The sequence below is a fragment of the Callorhinchus milii genome, unplaced genomic scaffold (genome assembly GCF_018977255.1).
Source record: "Callorhinchus milii isolate IMCB2004 unplaced genomic scaffold, IMCB_Cmil_1.0 Scaffold3, whole genome shotgun sequence".
Lineage (NCBI taxonomy): Eukaryota > Metazoa > Chordata > Chondrichthyes > Chimaeriformes > Callorhinchidae > Callorhinchus > Callorhinchus milii.
The window spans coordinates 44,470,648-44,490,607 of record NW_024704744.1 but is presented as its reverse complement, the minus strand read 5'-3'; the positions used below and the strand labels follow the sequence as shown (position 1 = coordinate 44,490,607).

The window sequence follows — 19,960 nt, the reverse complement described above, 5'->3', positions numbered from 1 at the left end:
CACTGTACCTTATGATTAAAATAGAAAGATGACTAACAAAGAAATCAACAATAAATCTATGGAATTTCTATGTGTAGGTGGGATGCATGGAATTCACTATACATGAGTGAGTTTGGTTACCATCACAGTCTCAAATATATTTTTCGCCCACAAAATATACAATCAATTCATTTTACAGTATATTCTATTAAGTGCTTTGAGACGTCTCAAAGATGTGATAAGGCCCTATAACAAATGCAACGATTATTATTATTAATTCTCAGTTTGATTTGGATACTCTTAAGGGCAAAACCTTGGGCAAGTTTCCTTACTCCACACGTCTAATAATAATCCCTCCAAAACAAAAACAATAATTTGGTCATTTCAATCCACGACTGTTTGTGGGACACTGCTGTGCGCAATTGGCTTCCGCGTTTCACCCACAAATATACAGTCAATTCACTTTATAGTCTATTCTGTGAAGCGCTTTGAGACATCGAGAAGACATGAAAAGCGCTATCTCAAATGCAAGGATTATTATTATTATAAGCATGGTGATGGGTTTCTGCATGTGTCAGACACTCAGCTGACCAAAAAAGTTCTAACAAAGCAGTTGAAGTGATTAGTCTTTAAACGGGATGGAGATGGTGAGATGGAGACTCAAGAACAGCAACGGCAGAGAGAGTTAAAATTATAAATTGGCTTTTTAGCGGTCATGGTGTCATGTTTTTTGTTCAAAGCAGCCTTTGTTTTATTTAAAATTGACAAAACTCTTTGACATATCTATTTCAACCTATAATGTTAACAGTAAACAATTACCGTGATGTGTTGATTGACTAGGCCAGCAGCTTTATGCTGTTGGTGGATATGATTTCTGCCATCGCTGCCTACAAAACTAAACTTGGTGCAAGCAGCCAGCTTTATGACCAGCTCATTAAACAAGTTCTAATGCATCTCTTTATAAAAATTACACAGGTCAAATTGGGAAGAATGGAAATGAAATTGCTTGCAAGCTTGTAGAAAATGTAAAACGTAATCTCAGTCACTTTTGCAGGGTGTGCACTGGGTTTTTTTGTTTTGTTTTACACCACCTGTTGTCACCAAAACAGTCTCTTTTCACCTCCATTGGTTTTGCAAGGCGTGCTCTGGATTTTTTTTTACAGCACCTGCTGTCACCAAAACAGTTTCCAAATCCCATTGTAATCCATGGAGAGCTCTATGGTGTTGTTCTTGCTGCACCTTTTTTTATTAAGTTGGACACTTAAATGATAATTCATCTCTCTCCCCCCTCCCCTCTGGACACTAAATAGCAAGGAAATAATTCGCAAGATTCATTTTAAAACATTCCATTCGCTGGATATAGTTTGCTGAATGATCCTATTTGGCTATTAAAGGTGACTGTTATGCCAATGTGACTATAATAAATTAGTATTAAAACTGCTCTATTTAGTCTTCAGTGTGCATGGTAAAGATTAGTTGATGAAGATGTGACTTGCTGGAAATCCCCTTTAGCATGCATTTTTATGCAGGAAATAACCCAATTTATGAACAAATTAAGTTCCCAGTATATTTTTGGGGGTGTGGAAAGAGGGGAGGGGGAATTCCATCAGAATCCTTTTGTACAGGGTCATTTCAAAGGGAGGGGTGACAATACAGCTTAGCCAAAAGTTGGCTTAACTTCCTGTGTTTTTTCATGTGGACAGCACTGCACTATTATGAAGCACCAGTTACAAAGTATTATAAACATCAAAGCAAATAATAATTTCTCCTCATTATGCTTTAGGTATGTTGTTGGATAATCACTTTTACTATTATTTATGGAGATATTGTATTCATGATTACTGAATATTTGAGCTTTTTTCCAGGCAGGACTGTGGATGGACGTGAGATGTTTAATATTAGAACAATTTTTAAGTTCATTCTTGAAATATTTAGGATTTAATTTCAAGAATATTACCCAGGCAAAGTGGTCGCAAATACTTTGTACCTTTGCTAATTATACAGCATCCTGTTATATGGCTAATATCTCACAGCCTTCACCTTGAGTGATGTTGATTTGCGCTAAAGAATCTCGGACCAATTTTGTATGCACCTGCTTTTGGACAGTATCATCATATTTGTTAGCAAATTGTTTTAAATTGGACTGTGTCTGTATACATGTGATAGAAAACAAAATAAAAAAAGACGTTTAGTCTAAGTCCTTGAAAAGCGCTATTTTGGAATTGATATAATTGTTTTTTTTGCTTTAATAATTGTAAACAAAGCCTTCAAAAAGCAATGCTGCTTCAGTGTGGTTTCGTGCAGCTTTAACAAAATATTGCCTCCATGTGAGCATAAATGGAATTACATTGATTTTAACAGTTTATTGTAAATATGTACTGAAATATGCAACATTTTGACATTTATGACTAGGAAACAAATGAGCTTACTTTCTAGACCTTTTAAATATTGTAAAATATTGCAAATGGTTGAAAAAACAAGCTGCAATTTTTTGATTAAAATCCTAAAAACGGGCTAAAACAGATTTGTAGGGAGCTTGAAGGCGAGCCTGTTCTTTGTACAGCAGGTGATAGACTGATGCAGTCAGGGATCATGAAAATAATTATTTTGTGCGCAAACCACCCTCAAAATGTGGTTTACGATTTTATACTTCCTTAAGTTTGAGTGATGGTAAATGAACAAACAAAATCAACAGTTTTATCATTTAACCCCCCTTCAAAGTTGTTTTGACTGACTACTAAGTTCAGGGGGTTCGTCGCACAATCCTGCTCGCTTTATTGTGAATATAACCCCAGGTTTTGCATGTTGCATAGACAGTAAGATCTCATTATAAATATTGCAGAGCAAAGGATTCTGTGGTATTGAGTTTCCCCCACCTGAAACATATCTGTAACAACTTTGACCACAAGGTGAACCTGTACAGTGGTTGATGTCGTGGTTTCCAAGGTATCTGATAGATTCTTGTGAACCTTTTTGCCACTTAGGGGGTTTGTTTAGTGATATTAACAATTTATGACTTAATAGAGGTGATGTTTTCACTCAGAAAAAACAGAAATGTACCTGACTATGTTAGAATGAAATGCAAATGTTAGCAATGCAGTAAAGTAAGTACTGATTTAAGAATGAACTTGGGGCATCCTCCTGACGTGAAAGGCACTGTACAAAAAATTTAATTTGTTGTTGTTGAACTACATTTTGTGTCAGATGTGGACTGCATACTGAGCCATAAAGCAATACCTTTCATACCTACACCTCTATAGTTCAATTTCCTTAATGGAAGAATGTTGATTTTTAAAAGAAAATTAAAAATTTTGCAGTTCTTGGTTTTAAGAGCCTAAAAATGCAACTGATTATTTTATTTGTGACGACTGTGTATTTGTATTACATTTGCCTATTATGTAAGTCATAAACTTAGTTCTGAAACACTGCCAATGAGTAACTTGCTAGGACAGCACATTTTATGCTTACTGCCATTAGCACATGAAAGCTAATGCAGCAAACCGTGTTTGGATCAGAATAGAGTCCTTGCTTCTGTCAGTAGTCAAACTTGAACTCAACATAACTACAGTATTTAACTTTCCTCTTTCCCATATGATGATACACAAACAATTTGACCCTAGAGATTAAAAGGAGACCTGTGGGAGGATTTTAAATTTCTGAGGAGCTTAGCCAAAGCATACAGGGAAAAATTATTTCCTTTGGTTGGTGAGTCAGTAACTGGCAGGTGTATATTTAAGGGTAGGTACGTGATAGCCTCATCACAGTTCTGTGGTTGAGGTACATACAATCACAATAATACTTGATAGCTTGTTTCACTGCACATGTCTGCAGCCGGCCAGGTGGCTTCCTATGTACCTACTGTTTTTTTCCGCGCTAAATGAAAAATGGCCAATATCTTGGTCAACTGCTCACTGCTGCTATCACTTCCTATTTGCTGTGTATATGCAAAGAAGGAAATGATGTTGTTATCCAATTACCTGTAATTTGGCTATTTTAGCATGAAAACTGCCCAGTATGTGGGAAGCAAGTGGGTCAGCTGCGTGGATCTGCAATGAACAGGACCTCAGCACTATTGCATTATAATTCTCGTGCTCCACCTCCGTCAAGCGCTCTGGGATGCTACTCTGCGTGAGGGGCACTATATAAATGCAAGTTGTTGTTGTAACCAAATTGGTGTTATAAAGAAGTGCTTGTAACAGGCCTTCATTGAATTAACAAAGGAACAAAGGGAGAAGTTACAAAACATTTTTTGTATCACAAGGATTATTAGCATGAGGTATCTCCTACTTGGAATCACAAGGGTAATGGCTGCAGGGAGGGAGGGCTCTTCCTTTTACCAAGGCCACTCACATTAGGACCTGGAGTAAGCAGTTGGTATTGAGTAAGCAAGGCAATTGGACCTCTCTAGAACATTAACATGGCTGATGCATCAACAGATGTCCTGTACATGTCATTCCAACAACAACTTGCATTTATATGTCTCCATTCACACAGTGTAATGTCTCGGAGTGCTTAACAGTGGCGGAGCCCAATGCTGAGCCAGGTGAGGTGGGAGGTGAACTTAAGCACTGTTGAAGAGGAAAATCTTCAGGCATGATCTGAAAATGGGGAAGGAGGGGGCAAGGTGGAAGGATTGAGGGAGATAGTTCCAAAGTTTCGGGGCATAGTGGTTGAAAGCATTGCACGTTCTGGGTTTCCACAGACACAACGCTTGTCAACGTCACAAACAACGTCCTCTCTTATCTGCGACCAGGATTCCCTCTGCCTCTTCGACCTCCTGCATCTCCACCACCTCTCCTCCCTCATCCACCTTAATGGGACCACACTCCTCAACAATCCTATAATCCTTGCATTTGATATAGCGCTTTTCACGTCGGGAGGACGTCCCAAAGCGCTTCACAGAACACACTGTAAAGTGAATTGACTGTATATTTGTGGGCGAACGCGGCAGCCAATTGCGCACAGCAATGTCCCACAAACAGTCGTAGATTGAAAATGACCAATTTATTATTGTTTTTGTTTTTTGGAGGGATTATTATTAGGCGTGTGGAGTAAGGAAACTTGCCCAAGGTTTCCCCCTCCTGGAATTGAACTCAGGTCTCTCGCTTGCAAAGCGAGTGCTCTAACCACTGAGCTACAGGACTCCTTCTTAACCAACCACCTGCACTTCATCTCGGCAAATAGTTTTCTCCTCCCGTCCCTGACCAGTCAGGGGTATTCCAGGGCTCTATCCTTGGCTGTCTTCTTTTCCTCATCTATATGCTCCCCCTCAGAGATGTCATCCGCAGACATGGGTGAACTTCCACATGTATGCGGATGACACACAAATCTACTTTGCCTCCTCCAGCATCGACTCCAGGTTCGCCGATGTTCTATCTGGCAGACATCGGGGCCTTGATGGGTGCAAACTTCCTGTAGCTGATTGTGGACAAGACAAAAGCCATACTTCTTAGCTCCTGTCAACGTCTTCACTCCTGTGGATTTGAACTCCTCAACCTCCCTGGGCTCTCCCTCAGAGTCACTGAACCAGTGCACAATCTAGGCGTCCGGTTTGACCCCCAGCTGTCCTTCCTCCCCCATATCCAGTGCCTGACCAGGACTGCTTTCCTCCACCTCCGCCACATTGCCCACCTCCGACTGTGCCTTAGCCCCAATGCAGCTGAAACCCTCGTGCATGCGTTTGTCACTTCCAGCCTGGATTCCTCAAACGTACTCTTCGCTGGTTTCCCCAGCTCTACTATTCAAAAAAATCCAGCTCGTTCAGAACTGTGCATACTGACCTGGAACAAACTCCGTACCCACATCTCACCAGTTCTGGCCAGGTTCCACTGGCTCCTCAATACCGAACGGATTGACTTCAAGATCCTTACACTCATGTTCAAATCCATTCACTCCCCAGCATCTCCCTACCTCCCTGACCTCCTCACTCCCCAATCCACCACCTGGTGCCTCCGCTTGATTAGCACCAGCCTCCTGCTTGTCCCTCGCACCCTCCGCTCCACCATTGGAGGTCGCACTTCCGGCCACAATGCCCCGAAACTGTGGAACACTCTCCATCAACCCTTCCGCCTTGCCCCCTCTCCCCTTTTTCAGGTCCCGCCTGAAAACCTTCCTTTTTAACCTTGCTTACGGTCACCTCTCTCCTCTCCCCACCCCCGTCTCGGAGTCAGGCTCCGCAACTGTTAAGTGCTCAGAGATGCTACCCTGCGTGGAGGGCGTTATATAAGCGCAAGTTATTGTTGTTGTTCCAAAGACTTGACTCTCGCCACCCAGCATGTAATACTTCATAATTTGAGTTAAGAGGATTACATTGTTCTGGGTGAGACTAAGCGCTCCATTCCAGACACGGGGACATTTCCATGTATTGGTGGCATGCATAAGCATGATGATGGGCCGACCAAAAAAACTGGGACTGTAGTTGAGGCAGAATCCATATTAGTTTTTAAGAGGGACTTAAATAAATAGTTGAAAAGGAGAAACATAACAATCCTTGCATTCTATACAGCTTCTTATCATGTCTTCAAGATGTCTGAAAGAGCTTCAAAGGATATACTGTACAGTGGTGTGACTGTGTATTTTAGATGAACACAATAGCCAAATTGCATACAGCAGTGTACCACAAACAGCCATGGATGAGTGACCAATTTTATTTGGAGGATGGTTGGCTAGGACACTGGGAGAAACCTTGCCAGACAATGCTATCGACAGCAAGCTATACGATTTTAGCAGGTTTGATTCCAGCAATGCCGCAACTCACACTCTGGTCCCCAAGGATGCATCCCTCCAGGGAGAGAGTGTGCATTCCAATCCAACAATCTATCTCTGGAATTTCCATGTGTAAGTGGGATGCATGGAAATTTTGGTTTGGTTTGGCTACTCTCAAGCGTGGTCATGATTTTCTGCATGTGTCAGATACTTGGTTGACCAAAAATAAAATGTTTGTAAGACACCTCTCACATCTCTGCTGTATTTCACATCACTGGAGGCTTGCTGAGATCAATGGATGCATGAAATACTTCTTGCCGTACAGACCATGGACCCCATGAGTCCAGTAATACTTGTGTTTACCCAGATGACTAATTAGGGAAAGGGGAAGCTTTGGAAGAGTCAGCAGTTCAGTCAATTTTATATTTTGCTTTAAATATTTAATCTGTTGAAAATATTGTACCTCCCAGTGAGTTACTGTTATTTGATTATTCTTTTCTCTGTGTATGTGTTGTAATCTCTCACTTGTTCTAAAGTCTTGTAGGCCTATACAGTGGGGAAATGGATTGAGAATACTTTGCATTCGGCTTATTCAACTATTGCATAGTTAAGCAGTGTTGACTCCTGACCAGAAGACTGTAAATTTGATTCAGGTTGATCTACCACTCGTGAGAGAGTTATTTTTTGGCCTCAGCTGGGTCGCTAGATAGGGAAGTACAGTGTGAAAGTGAGAGGGAGGGAGGAAGGAGAAACTGTCATTATCCATTGTGCCCCACTTCAATTGCACTTCCTACTGACTGCTGGTGGTGGCTAAACCTTTGGCTAGATTCTTTCACCCTTTCAGAAGGAGGGATTATAGTTAGGATTGGCTTGAAGGGTAAAGGGCTTTCTGAAATTATATTAAATATCTCAAAAGGCAGAAGTACATTATACAGCTGCATGAATTCTTAGGTTTTCCTGTATTTAGGAACTTGGCATCAGTGCATAGGGATACTATATCAGTCACATCAAGTTTAGAGATAAACCACGAAAACACATCATCTATTTCCTTGAGATGCTACTAGAGTTGCAGACCTCAATGATTGTGAAGTGAAACTTCAAACAAGCATTTGAGGAGGGCAGCTGGAATCTTTGCCTTGTTCAAACACTGTATTAAAATGTTACGTGAGGCACTACTGCACAGATGAGGGGGAGGCTCCAAAAAGTAAAGGAAAATTTATATTTTTTCTAGGAATCTTTTTTTGCAGTTTTTTTTTTGAAAAAGTGCTCCATTGAACTTCAAAGTGCAGGAAAATTGTGTTCCCTTTTTTGTCCAAAACTGACCCACAGCAATAAACTATACAAGGATTGTGCAACTCAGTTCATGGGACTCAGCCCAATGCTCTTTTTTCTTCTCATTTTGAATGATGGTATGAAATCTATAACGTCCACCTGAAGATCAGGTATTGAACTTCACAACAACAACATCCATTACAGTTGTACTCCACTACTGCACTTGAGTCTCAGCTTACTCTGTGAGCTCAATTTCTGATGGCTGGATCCCACTATGTTTTGTTTCAGAAGTGAGCATTGCACATAGCACATAGCAGCTCCTGACCCATCTGATGCACACTAATTCTTATAGACCAGAAATTTTCCTAGTTTTGAATCGTTACTCTTGCAGATTTATCTATTCTCGTCTAGTGTATCAGTTAGGCACTGCAGGTTTCCTTAGTTTCCCTGATTTAAGGAGGGAAAAATTAGATGGGATTCTCCGATTGCTATCCACTTTGTGTTAGGAAGTTCTCATATGTGGATATTAGATTAGGAAAGGATCAGGCTTAACAGTCAACTCACCTGCCAAAATTCACTCACACATAGTTAATGGCTATTTGGGCAATGGTGCCCATAGAACTGTACCCCTGTGGAAGAAAAAACAAGTTAATACCTTCAGGAGAGCAGTAGAGAGGGGAAAATAGGGGGAGAAAAATGAGCAAAGTGTCAACATTTAAGATTATGCAGAATTGTGAAAAATTCTTAAAATGGTCCAAATTTTGTTTTCTGTTTTCTGCAGTTTTTCAAAAAAACTGGTGTTCCAAAATTCTGCACAATCTTAAATTTTAAGATAAAATGGTCTTACAAGCTAAGTCTGGGTAGAATTTCAGGCCTCTGACATCTACACATGTACCAGCAATGGTAAGCAGATTGCTATCAAGAGCAAAATCCCTGGCTGATCTTTTCTTCCTTAATCAAGGGTTGCTGATGCTTAAATTAATGCTCCTTCTGTTGCCCTGTCTGAGATCTGTTACCTTGTCATTGTGTGAGTGGAAACTGATCTGAATGACAATTTCACATTTACCAAAGTATCCCTTATTTTAATAGTTTTTTCTAAGTTGTCTAGAGGTAAGTGGGATGGGTAGTCATGTGTAGTCATGTTGAATTTAGCAATTTGATTTTCTACGTCTCTGATTTTATTGTGTTTCTACCTTAGGCAAAGTGAAGGATCAACCTGGCCGAGTCGATTGTGACATTGTCCCGAAAGTAGCAAAAATGACTGTATCTGGAAAACAGATAACTGGATTTAATATACCCAGGTGACTTTTCCCTTTTTTTGGTAAAATTATTCAAAATGCATTTGATTCTTACTCGTGTGGTTACCAAAAAACTTGGTGTTTTTTTGTGTTGGATGTTTTTACCAAAAGTATCGTGAGAAGTGGGGCCCAAAGTAGAGATAATTTTCAAAGATAAGCTGCACTTATCTCGATTAGAGTACTAAACTGTTTTTAAATCTGAACTGTGTTGCCCAAAAAGTTCACATTTCACTTTTGTTTTTGCTAAAGTGGTGTGGGAAGGGGTGCTTGTGGGGAAACGGACAAAAAAAATTAGCAGGTTCAGGGGGTTTTATGTCTGACCTTTTGTTCTGAATTTTGTTTTGAGAAAGCAAAAGTACTCAGTGGATAATAAAATGTCAGAAGAACCCATTTAAAGGGTATTGAAGGAAATGTAAACAAGCTAGACTAAATTAAAATTATGCACCGCACTAAGTAATAATGTCTGATTATTTTCTACAATACTGTAATTGAACATGATAGTATAACATTTCCCTCTCCTCCAAGCCTAGCTAGGACTCGTGATGACTATGTGCTTTGGTTATATGGCCAAAAAAGGTGCCATTTTTACTGATCAATTGTTAAATGTATTCGAAGCTTGATGTACATCTTCAGAATTCTGAGTAATATTGAGAAACTGTTGCCTTTACCATCTTCCCACTTCAGGTTTGGTTTCTGTAGTGACCTCATTTTTGTGTGTTCGAAATCTGCAGATTGGTGTGTAACTGCATCTGCTGGCTAGCTTAATACTGAAACATGTAACTGGTGTGAGAATTGTAATTTCACAGGATGCCTGATGCAACACTAAACTGCACTGATCAGAAGGTCATGGATTTGATCCCGGTTAACTGTGTTAACTGATCTGAGCCAGGTTGTAGTAGGGTCACTACAGTTAGCTTCATTGCCTTTGGGGTACAATAACAACTACAAAATTACATTTGTAAAGTGCCTTTCACGTCGGGAGGACGTCCCAAGGCACTGGACAGACAGAGTTCTGGACCTGAGCTGGGGGTCGGGGAGGGTGGAGGGCAGGGGGCGAAGCAGGGAGATCAAAGAGGAGGGTCTTGAGATGGGTCTTAAAGGTGGCGAGGGGAGGGGCAAGGCGGAGGGACTGCGGGATGGACTTCCAGAGGTTGGGGGCAGAGTCGCGGAAGGCCCTCCAGCCAATAGTGGGGTGAGCGGGCCGAGGGATGTGAAGCAGGCCCGATCCCGCTGAGCGGAGGGAGCGAGCAGGATGGTAGGGTGGAGCAAGACCATGGGGAGCTTTGAAGGTGAGGACCAGGATCTTGAACTGTATCCTCTGTGTGATGGGAAGCCAGTGGAGATGGGCGAGGATGGGGGTGATAGGGTCGCAGGGCCCAGTATGGGAGAGGACACAGGCTGCAGAGCTCTGGATGATCTGCAGCCTGTGGAGGAAGGAGTTGGGGAGGCCAACAAGCAATGAGTTTGCATAGTCGAGCCTTGATCTAATGAAAGCGTGTATGAGGGTTTTGGTGGCCTGCGGTGTGAGACAGTGGCGGAGCCGGGCGACGTTGCGGAGGTGGGGGAAGGCAGAGCGGGTCATGACACAGATTTGGGGTAGAAAGGATAGTTGAGGGTCAAACAAGACCCCAAGGTTCCAGACTGGCTCAGTGAGGTGGAGTGTGCAACCATGGATGGTGATGCTGTCAGTGCCTGAGGTGTGGAGGCGCTGACAAGAGCCAATCAGGAGAGCCTTAGTCTTGTTGACATTCAACTGAAGAAAGTTAGCTCTCATCCAGGACTTGACATCTGACAGACTTCTGTCAGGGCAGAGTGGTCCTGGAGTCAAGGGTGGAGGCAGAGGGGTAGAGTTGGGTGTCATCCACATACATGTGGAAGTTGACCCCATGAGATAGGCAGGGAAACTGGGTCAGTCTGCTGCTGGTTGATATCCAGCATTCTTTGCAGAAAAGTATGAATATGCGGTGGTCAGAAGTTGAGTAAGGTTATGGTCAGGATCTGCTATATGCAAACTTCCTGCAGTCAAATAGCCTTCCCAAGTGAGTATGAATATGGTTATTTTGACGAGGATACTTAGCTCCTAATATACAAATGGACAGAGGAGAGGAAAGAGAATTAGCATGGGAAAAAATCAAATAGAGTATAAGACCCAAACTACTTACCCATCATAAATTACTCTCTACAATTGTACATTGTGTCTTTAGATGTTGGAAAAACACAGCTAATTATGAATGTACAATTCCTGAAATTCTCTTGGGCCTAAACAAATGCTTTGTTTCTTCTTCTTTGCTTATTTTCTGACTTTAATCCACCACCTTAAAAGCAATAAATAATACTGGGATATGGTTGACAGGCATAGTGGTTCTCCACCATCTTGCTTGTGGGCAAGTCTGGACAGTACGTTTTGGTCTTTTTATCTATGAGGATATCAAAACTAAGTCAAATCCAGGGATTCTGATTCTCCCTCATTCATGTTATTGTATGCACAGTTTCAGTGGACAGAGTATATTCCTATTATTGCAGCATGAATAATCATAGCAGTATTTTCAATAATGTTGAAATGCCTTTACTGGCTATAGCACAGCTGCTGAGAATGATCGCCTGCGAAAGAATGAGACTTTAGGATCTGCAGGTCTGGAGGCTTCATCTAAGACCAATTCTGCAAATCCTGCGCTCGATGAACCTACAGCAATACAGACTCCGATTAAAAGCTCCTCCAAAGCCAAGCAACAGATTGATGTGAAAGCTGAGCTTGAAAAGAGAGGAGGAAAACAACTACTCAATCTTGTTGTAATCGGTAAGTACCATTCGTTCCCACTTCACAATTTAAAAAAAAGTGACTTGATTATAGCAATGTAAGAGGTTCGGTACAATGATAGAGTACAGTCTTACAGGAGAACATGTACTCTCTTCCTGGAGGGACGCATCCTGCTTATCTAATTACGTAATGTATTCAGCGCAGGTTGGTAAAAGCCTAGGCTTAGGGACTCCTTAGTGTGCGTTGGGGTACTGCTGGAGTCTACCAGCTGAAACTGCATAGCTTGCCATTGATAGCACTGCTGGGCAAGCGTTCCCACTGCTTGTCCAGCGAGGACCAGCCTACCATTTAGGGCTTTGAGGGGGTTAACAGGAGCTGAGTGGGAGGATTCCCTGTGCCCAGTAATTGATCTGCCCTTCCAGGTCCTGCCGACGAGTCAGGCTGACCATGCTATCATCAGCGCTGCTCTGGAGTGCTGTGGACCTGCCTGGCTCAGGAACCACTGTCACAACCAGTCCAGCTCCCACTTGCCTCCCCCCCCCCCCCCCCCCAGGAGGGTAGTCACTAGTTGGTCGTTCAACATCCGACAAGCGTGGGTTTAAACTGAGAGGATGATGGTAAATGGTAGAAATTTACTCTACCACATCCCAACTCCTCCGTCCCCCCCGCCACCCCGTGCAGGCCATCTCCTCCAACCTTCACTGCGAGGAGATGCTGGATTTCCTTAAATCCAAGATCAAGGGAATCCGCTCCGCGGTCACTTCCCCCCAACATCCACCCACCCCTTCCCTCCCACACTCCGACTCCTGCCCATCCTCCCCTACACACCTTCGTACCCGTTTCCCCATCCTCTGTCACCAAACTCATCCTCTCCCTGAAACCTACCACCTGCTCCCTTGACCCCATCCCCACTCCACTCCTTATCTCCCAGCTCCACCTCCTTGCCCCACATATCACCGACATCATCAACCTGTCCCTCTCCTCTGGCTGTATTCCCATTCCCTTAAAAACTGCCACCATCACTCCCACCTTAAAAAAACCCTCCCTTGATGCGTCGCAGCTATCAAGCTACCGGCCCATCTCCAACCTCCCCTTCCTATCCAATGTCCTGGAATGAGTTGTCGCCTCCCAGCTGCGCTCTTTCCTCTCCAACCATTCACTATTCGAACCCTTTCAATCGGGTTTCCGTGCTGCCCATAGCACAGAAACTGCCCTGGTCAAGGTCACCAATGACATCCTGACCATCTGTGACCAGGGCTCCCTCTGCCTCCTCGTCCTCCTCGACCTATCGGCAGCATTCGATACGGTCGACCACGCTATCCTCCTCCACCGCTTGTCCTCCCACCTAAACCTTCAAGGCCCTGTCCTTGAGTGGTTTAGGTCGTACCTCTCCCACCGTCTTCACTTTGTCTCCACAAATGTTTTTTCCTCCGGCCCTCGCACTGTCTCGTGCAGTGTCCCTCAAGGCTCTGTCCTCGGTCCCCTCCTCTTCACCCTCTATATGCTCCCCCTTGGTGACATCATCCGCAGACATGGGGTTAACTTCCACATGTATGCGGATGACACCCAACTCTACCTTTCCTCCTCTACCCTCAACTCCACGACCACCGATGTCCTGACAGCCTGCCTGTCCGACATCGAGTCCTGGACGAGAGATAACTTTCTTCAGCTCAACGTGCGCAAAACTGAGGCCCTCCTGATTGGCTCGCGTCAGCGCCTCCGCACCTCAGGCACTGACAGCATCAGCATCCAAGGCTGCACTCTCCACCTCTCAAAGCCAGTCAGGAACCTCGGGGTTCTGTTCGACCCTGAGCTGTCCTTTCTCCCTCATATCCGCACCACAACTGGCACCGCCTTCCATCACCTCCGGAATGTGGCCAGACTACGGCACTACCTCACCCCTCACGCTGCTGAAACTCTGGTCCACGCCTTTATCACCTCAAGGCTGGACTATGGGAACTCTCTCCTCGCCGGCCTTCCCGGCACCTCCCTCCACAAGCTGCAGGTCATTCAGAACTCTGCAGCTCGTGTACTGTCCCGCACCAGGCTTCGGGACCACATCACTCCCACCCTCGCTCGCCTCCACTGGCTCCCCATCCCCCAGAGGATCGAATTCAAGATCCTCACCCTCACCTACAAGGCCATTCACGGCCTTGCTCCCTCCTACCTCTCCGACCTACTATCCCCCTACCTACCCACCCGCCCGTACCCTCCATTCCTCTGGCTCCGGTCTGCTCCACATCCCCCGCCCCAACCGCCCTACCATCGGTGGCTGGGCCTTCAGCCTCTCAGCCCCTAGGCTCTGGAACTCTATCCCCCAGTGCCTTCGCCTTGCCTCCTCCCTTTCCTCCTTCAAGGCCGGTCTCAAGACCTTTCTCTTTGACCGTGCCTTCAGCTCTCCTCGCTCCCTCCCTTCCCTCCCCTCACCCTGACCATTTCCCCCTTGCTCGGGTCCTGACCCAACTGTACAGCGCCTTGGGACGTCCTCCCGACGTGAAAGGCACTCAATAAATGGAATCTTGTTGTTGTTGTTGTAGTTGAGGGTCGAACAAGACACCTAGGTTCCTGACTGGCTTGGTGAGTTGAAGTGTGCAACCATCACAACTATCAAAGTTGTAGATACTTCAACATTAATTTATAGTGTAGTTTATGCTTTTTCTCCATCCTTTTCTGGCTCAAATTTGGCCTCAAGTTCCAAATCCAGATTTAGCTGAACCACACCAAAGTCTACCGCTACACTCTCATCTAAGCAACTTTCTTGCACAGAATCATCCTCGAGGCCAACAATAACCCTGGTCTCCTCTTCTCCATCATCAACCACCTTCATTGCTTTACCTAGGCATGTCTATTTACCAAAGCCCCTAACATAATAATCTGGATCAAGCAACTTGTGTTGAGTAAGTCTGGTGCGTGGCATTGGACATGGACCTCAAGATCATCAAAGTGGGTAGCATGTCACAAGCTGTTCTGTAAAGATCCTCTCACCACTCTGAAGACAGATATCTCATGAAGCTTGGACCGTCAGCTGCTGGAAGGTGTTACCGGGAATTTGAATTTGTGAACATATGTTCACATATCCAGGCTTGGCATTCACATTGATTGGTATGCAGAGGTAAGCAGCTGCTATTCAAGCTTCCTCTCCACTGACATAGTGCCCTTCCCCTTCTTTCAAAACCACCATCATTTCCATGCCCCCCCATTCAATCCTTCCACGGCCTTGAGCTAACACCTTGCCTCGAATCTGACCTTCCTCTCCCTCCCCAATGTGAAGAATAATAATTCCCACATTTGATATAGCCTTATTGTGAAACATCTCAAAGCCCCTTACAGGATCTTTACTGTGAAATATAGTGACTGTAATTCTTAAGCAAACACAGCAGTTCGTGTTCACAAAGCAATATCCCACAAACAACCATTAAATAAACAACCAATTTTATATGGATGATTGTTGTCAAGGATACCGGGAATAATTCTGATCTCTTTTGAATGGTGCTATGGATCTTTTAACGTCAGTCTGAACAGGTAGATGGGATCTCGGTTTAATGTCTAACCGAAGGATGCCCCCCCCTGACAATGCAGCACTGGAGTGTCTGCCTAGAATGTGAGTTCCAAGTCCCCACATGGGACTTTGACCCACAATCGTCTGACTCCGAGGCAAGAGGGCTACCAGGCTGACACAGTGAAAGGCACTATATAAATGTAAATTGCTATTTAAATAATCATTAAGTTCTCGGTTGATATAATTCATTTTGCACCCTGAATGCATGCCTGTTACAAACTAATTTGAGACCTGATATGATCTTTAATAGGAACATTTTTTTTTGCAATTTGAAAGCATTTTGCAAAAAAAACTGTTAGATATTTTTCCTCTGTGTACACTTGTATTGGAAAGGAAATAAGAAACTGAAAATGCATGTTCCACAGCTGAAATGATCAGTATGTGCAGGGGTTTGGAAACTGCTTCTGTTATTCAGCAGTCACTTTTGCAGATGTCTGTCTACAGAAAATTACATCTGGTAATTATTTAAACAAAAAATGCATTGCTTTTGCCTGCAATGGAAATTCTGATTCAAATGAAAGAATACATCACTTGTGGTCTTAGGATCGATTCTTACATTTTCTCTCTTTGTTGAAAATGAAATACAATAAAACAAAATCCATAGTGTCACGTTGATAGTGTGATAGTGTTTCTAGTAATTGTGCCATGCTCATTAATTAAATGTGTTGTCATTGAAGTCCAATTCTGTGAATGTGAATCAGTACTTTGCTTCTTACTATGAAGGAAATTGGATAACCTATTACTGATTGAAATGATGCGCAGTATTTGGTAATCCATACCAATCTATACCAATAGAACCAGGTGGTTGGTGCTGAACACAAAGATCAAGACAACCTATGGTCTATGCTGAATTAACTGATCTCAACATGCCGACTGTTGGCTTCAGGCTAGGAAAGAGGAGGAAAGAATCCAATTGGAATTGCATCAGCCCCTGTTGGCCTTTAGGCCCTTCGGCCTGATCTTGCACCGAATCTAACCTTTTATTTATCTAATGAAATTGAATTATATTGGTTCAAGTATAATGTGCCTGTTTGGTAAAAGTTAACTTTTGATTTTGTTTTCCAGCAAAATTTGGTTTATTAATATGAATATAATTTCTTATGTTTTACTCAGGTCATGTGGATGCTGGCAAAAGTACTCTAATGGGTCATTTTCTTTACCTTCTGGGAAATGTAAACAAGCGCATTATGCATAAATACGAACAGGAATCCAAGAAAGCAGGGAAAGCCTCATTTGCTTTTGCCTGGGTTCTGGATGAGACAGGTGAAGAAAGAGAAAGGTAATAGATTATTTGCATTTGTGAGCAATGTGTGTGTTGAAACCTAATCATTGTGCTGAAAAAGTCCATTTTAGAATACAGAGTTCAGTACTGAGATTCTGTTGACTTGTTGCACAGCACATCTCAAACTTTCCACTGACTTAAGATGGTGTAATGTATTTTCACCAAAACATCATAGGTTTTCAGCCAGCTGCAAGAACATTAGAAACTAGGCTCTGATCAGAGAGGTGAAGGGCAGAGTAGAAACTATTTCAAGGTTTCATTGGAGTGTGATTATTTGTAGTATTTTTAACAAAAAGCAAATGAAACTTTCCAAACCTGTTCATTTTCTATAAGTACTGACAAAGTACAGCACTTTTTTAGTTAATTATAACATCTCGGGTAGTATGCTGAAGGCCCTAGGCCTTGTTGGTTCACACAGAAAAGTTGTTTCATTTTTTTTCCCAGAGGTGTGACCATGGATGTAGGAATGACGAAGTTTGAAACTAATACCAAAGTGATCACATTAATGGATGCACCAGGCCACAAAGACTTCATTCCAAACATGATTACTGGTGCTGCACAGGTAAGAGAAAAACTGTCTGGTGATGTTCTTATGTGTTGCTTTTACCTGTCAGCCTGGCTCAGATAATAGCACAATTTCCCCTGAGTCAAAAGGTTGTGGGTTCAAACCCCATGTTGGGACTGAGAACTCACATAGTCAAGGCTGACACTCCAATACGATGCCTGGTGAGTACTTGATTGTTAGAGATAGTATTCTTTGGATGAAATGTTAAACAAGGTCCTGTCTGCTTGTTCAGGTGGAATTTAACATCACATGGCACTATTCCAAAAGAGTTCTTCTCAATGTCTTGACCAGCAATTCTTTGGATAAAAATTTACTTCATGGCTATTTCTGGGACATTGCTATGTATAAATTGGCCTCTGTGTTTGCCTACAAATACAGTCGCTGCACTGTTCAGTGAATCCTGTGAAGCTGTGTGCAGCAATTTTAGAAGTTCCAGAGGGAGGGTGCAAAATGGCTGAAGCCTCACCCTCTGGTGGTGGAACAGGCAAAGGGCATAAAGTAGCCCAGTGTTGACAGAGAGGAGGGAGTGACTGTGGGTTAGAGTTGCAGGAGATCCCTGATTCTCCTCTTTGTTGATGCAAATCTGTTAGCTCTTCATCTCTTGCCAATTTTATTTGGGGGAATGTTAGCCAGGATCGTGGGATCTTTATCATCCACCTGAACAGGCAGATGGACCTCAGTTTAATGTCTCATTTGAGGACGGCTCCCCCAGCACTGCATTGTAGTCTAGACTATGAGCTCAAAGTGGTGATGTGGACTTAAACCCACAATATTTTGACTCTGAGGCCAAATGCTCCCCAAGCTGAGTTGTTCTATTGTAAGAACATATCATGGATTGTGCACATGTGATCGATATGAGGCGCATAAAATACCGTCTTTGACTGCTAATCTTTCACCTGTGAAAACTGTTAGCTTGTTTCCATTCCTTATTACTTTGGGGCACTGTGGTTTATCCCACGCACATTTCAGACATGGGTCTACGCTCACTCTTAAGCCATAATGCACAGCCAGTGTTTGTAGATGGAGGTTTACCAAATATAGGACATGTAGCTGCCTTGTCAATCTAACTTTCCTTTTTTATTGCAAAGTAAAGATGTGATCAGTATTTGGTGGGTTTAGCCAGTATAGCTGCAACTTAACCCTTTTCTGCTGCATTTCCTCCTCATTCAGCATTTTCCACTATGACAGGAGTAAGCTCATTTTGATGGGAACCTGGAGTTACTGCTGTATTATATGAAAGATGCTTTCATTCAGACCTGACAAAGTTGGCATTTTGCTATAAATTGTTGCAATACTCTTGACCAATTTGGACAAAATGTATGAAGCAGGCCTTTATATTTTGTGTTTATGATGTCTCAGCTTAGCAGTCTTTATGATGTGCATTACATGCCCCCCACCATGGAGAGTAGGTTGTAATCAGAATGAATTAATTTTTTTAAAAAAAATGTATTTTAAAATTATTGAAACAACAGGTTTAATAGCATGTTTGAGGTTCTTGTCACCCATTTGGATTGCCCTCCCCTTGATTCCACTGTCGATGTACTTTGCAGCCATTCATCAAATGAAAGATCTTGGAGATAAAGTGATGAGTGGTTAGGAACCTTGAACAACCACATATGAAAACTCTGTGCACAGTGCATAACAGAAGTGAAAGGCAGGGGAAATTTTCATTTGTGTAGACAAAGCAGGTGTCTCAACCATGAGTGCTGTGTAGTTATTAACAGTAAAGGTATCTGTCCCTATGTGAAAAAGTGCAGCGGTTTAATAATGCTAAGCGATAAGCTTAGATGCACCAAGGCAACACAGGACAAGTGGTCACAAAAGTTTAGGTTAGGCTGCCAGGATGGTGGAGAGCGAACTAGATGGACCTTGGTCTTCTTTCGCCAAGCAAATTCTCATGTTCTTATGTTCTTAGATCGGGAATTATTTATTTATGCAGAGGGCTATGTCTTTATAATGGAACAAGTTACTAAGAGGAGTGTAAGAGCACCAAAGTTCAGACTCTTAACAAATATTTATCTGGTAATGGGAAGGCAGTGGGATAATATTCTTCCCTTTTCCAAACATCTCTTGTAATCACAACAAAGTGTCTTGTCAGTAAAACCACCTTTTTTGTTGTATGTTAGTTGTATACCTCCTGTAAGCTATCTTTTTCTATTGTGTTTCAAACAAACCACTATCAAATGGAATCCAGTACATATGTGGCTCTTCAGATACGCATTGAAGATTAACTCTTGGTGTAAGTCAACGTCACAGGTTCAGAATACATCCAGAACATACGATTTAAAATTTCCTTCAATAGACTAAGAACTATTTCCCTTAGTATATGATTAGTGGGCTCGCCTCGCAAGTGAGAGGACCTGTATTCAATTCCCAGATGGGGCAAATCTTAGGCAAGTTTCCTTACTCCACACGCCTCTGTTTATCTAACAGTAAGTCGGAACCTGATTGTTAGTCGATTGGAGGATCGCTTTAATCCCTCCGAAAAATAAATAAATTTGTTCATTCAATCCACGACTGTTTGTGGGACACTGCTCTGCAC

At 42.8% G+C, this 19,960-nt stretch overlaps 1 protein-coding gene across 1 annotated transcript in view; it reads left to right on the top strand.

Moving 5' to 3' along the window:
- The window catches only part of hbs1l (HBS1-like translational GTPase), an 88,646-nt gene that overhangs the window by 45,999 nt on the left and 22,687 nt on the right, over positions 1-19,960 (top strand). Inside the window, exons 5-8 of the mRNA XM_007893021.2 lie at positions 9,155-9,257; positions 11,834-12,051; positions 16,685-16,850; positions 17,298-17,415. Of these exons, the coding sequence (XP_007891212.1) occupies positions 9,155-9,257; positions 11,834-12,051; positions 16,685-16,850; positions 17,298-17,415 (605 nt within the window). The remainder of the gene's footprint in view (positions 1-9,154; positions 9,258-11,833; positions 12,052-16,684; positions 16,851-17,297; positions 17,416-19,960) is intronic.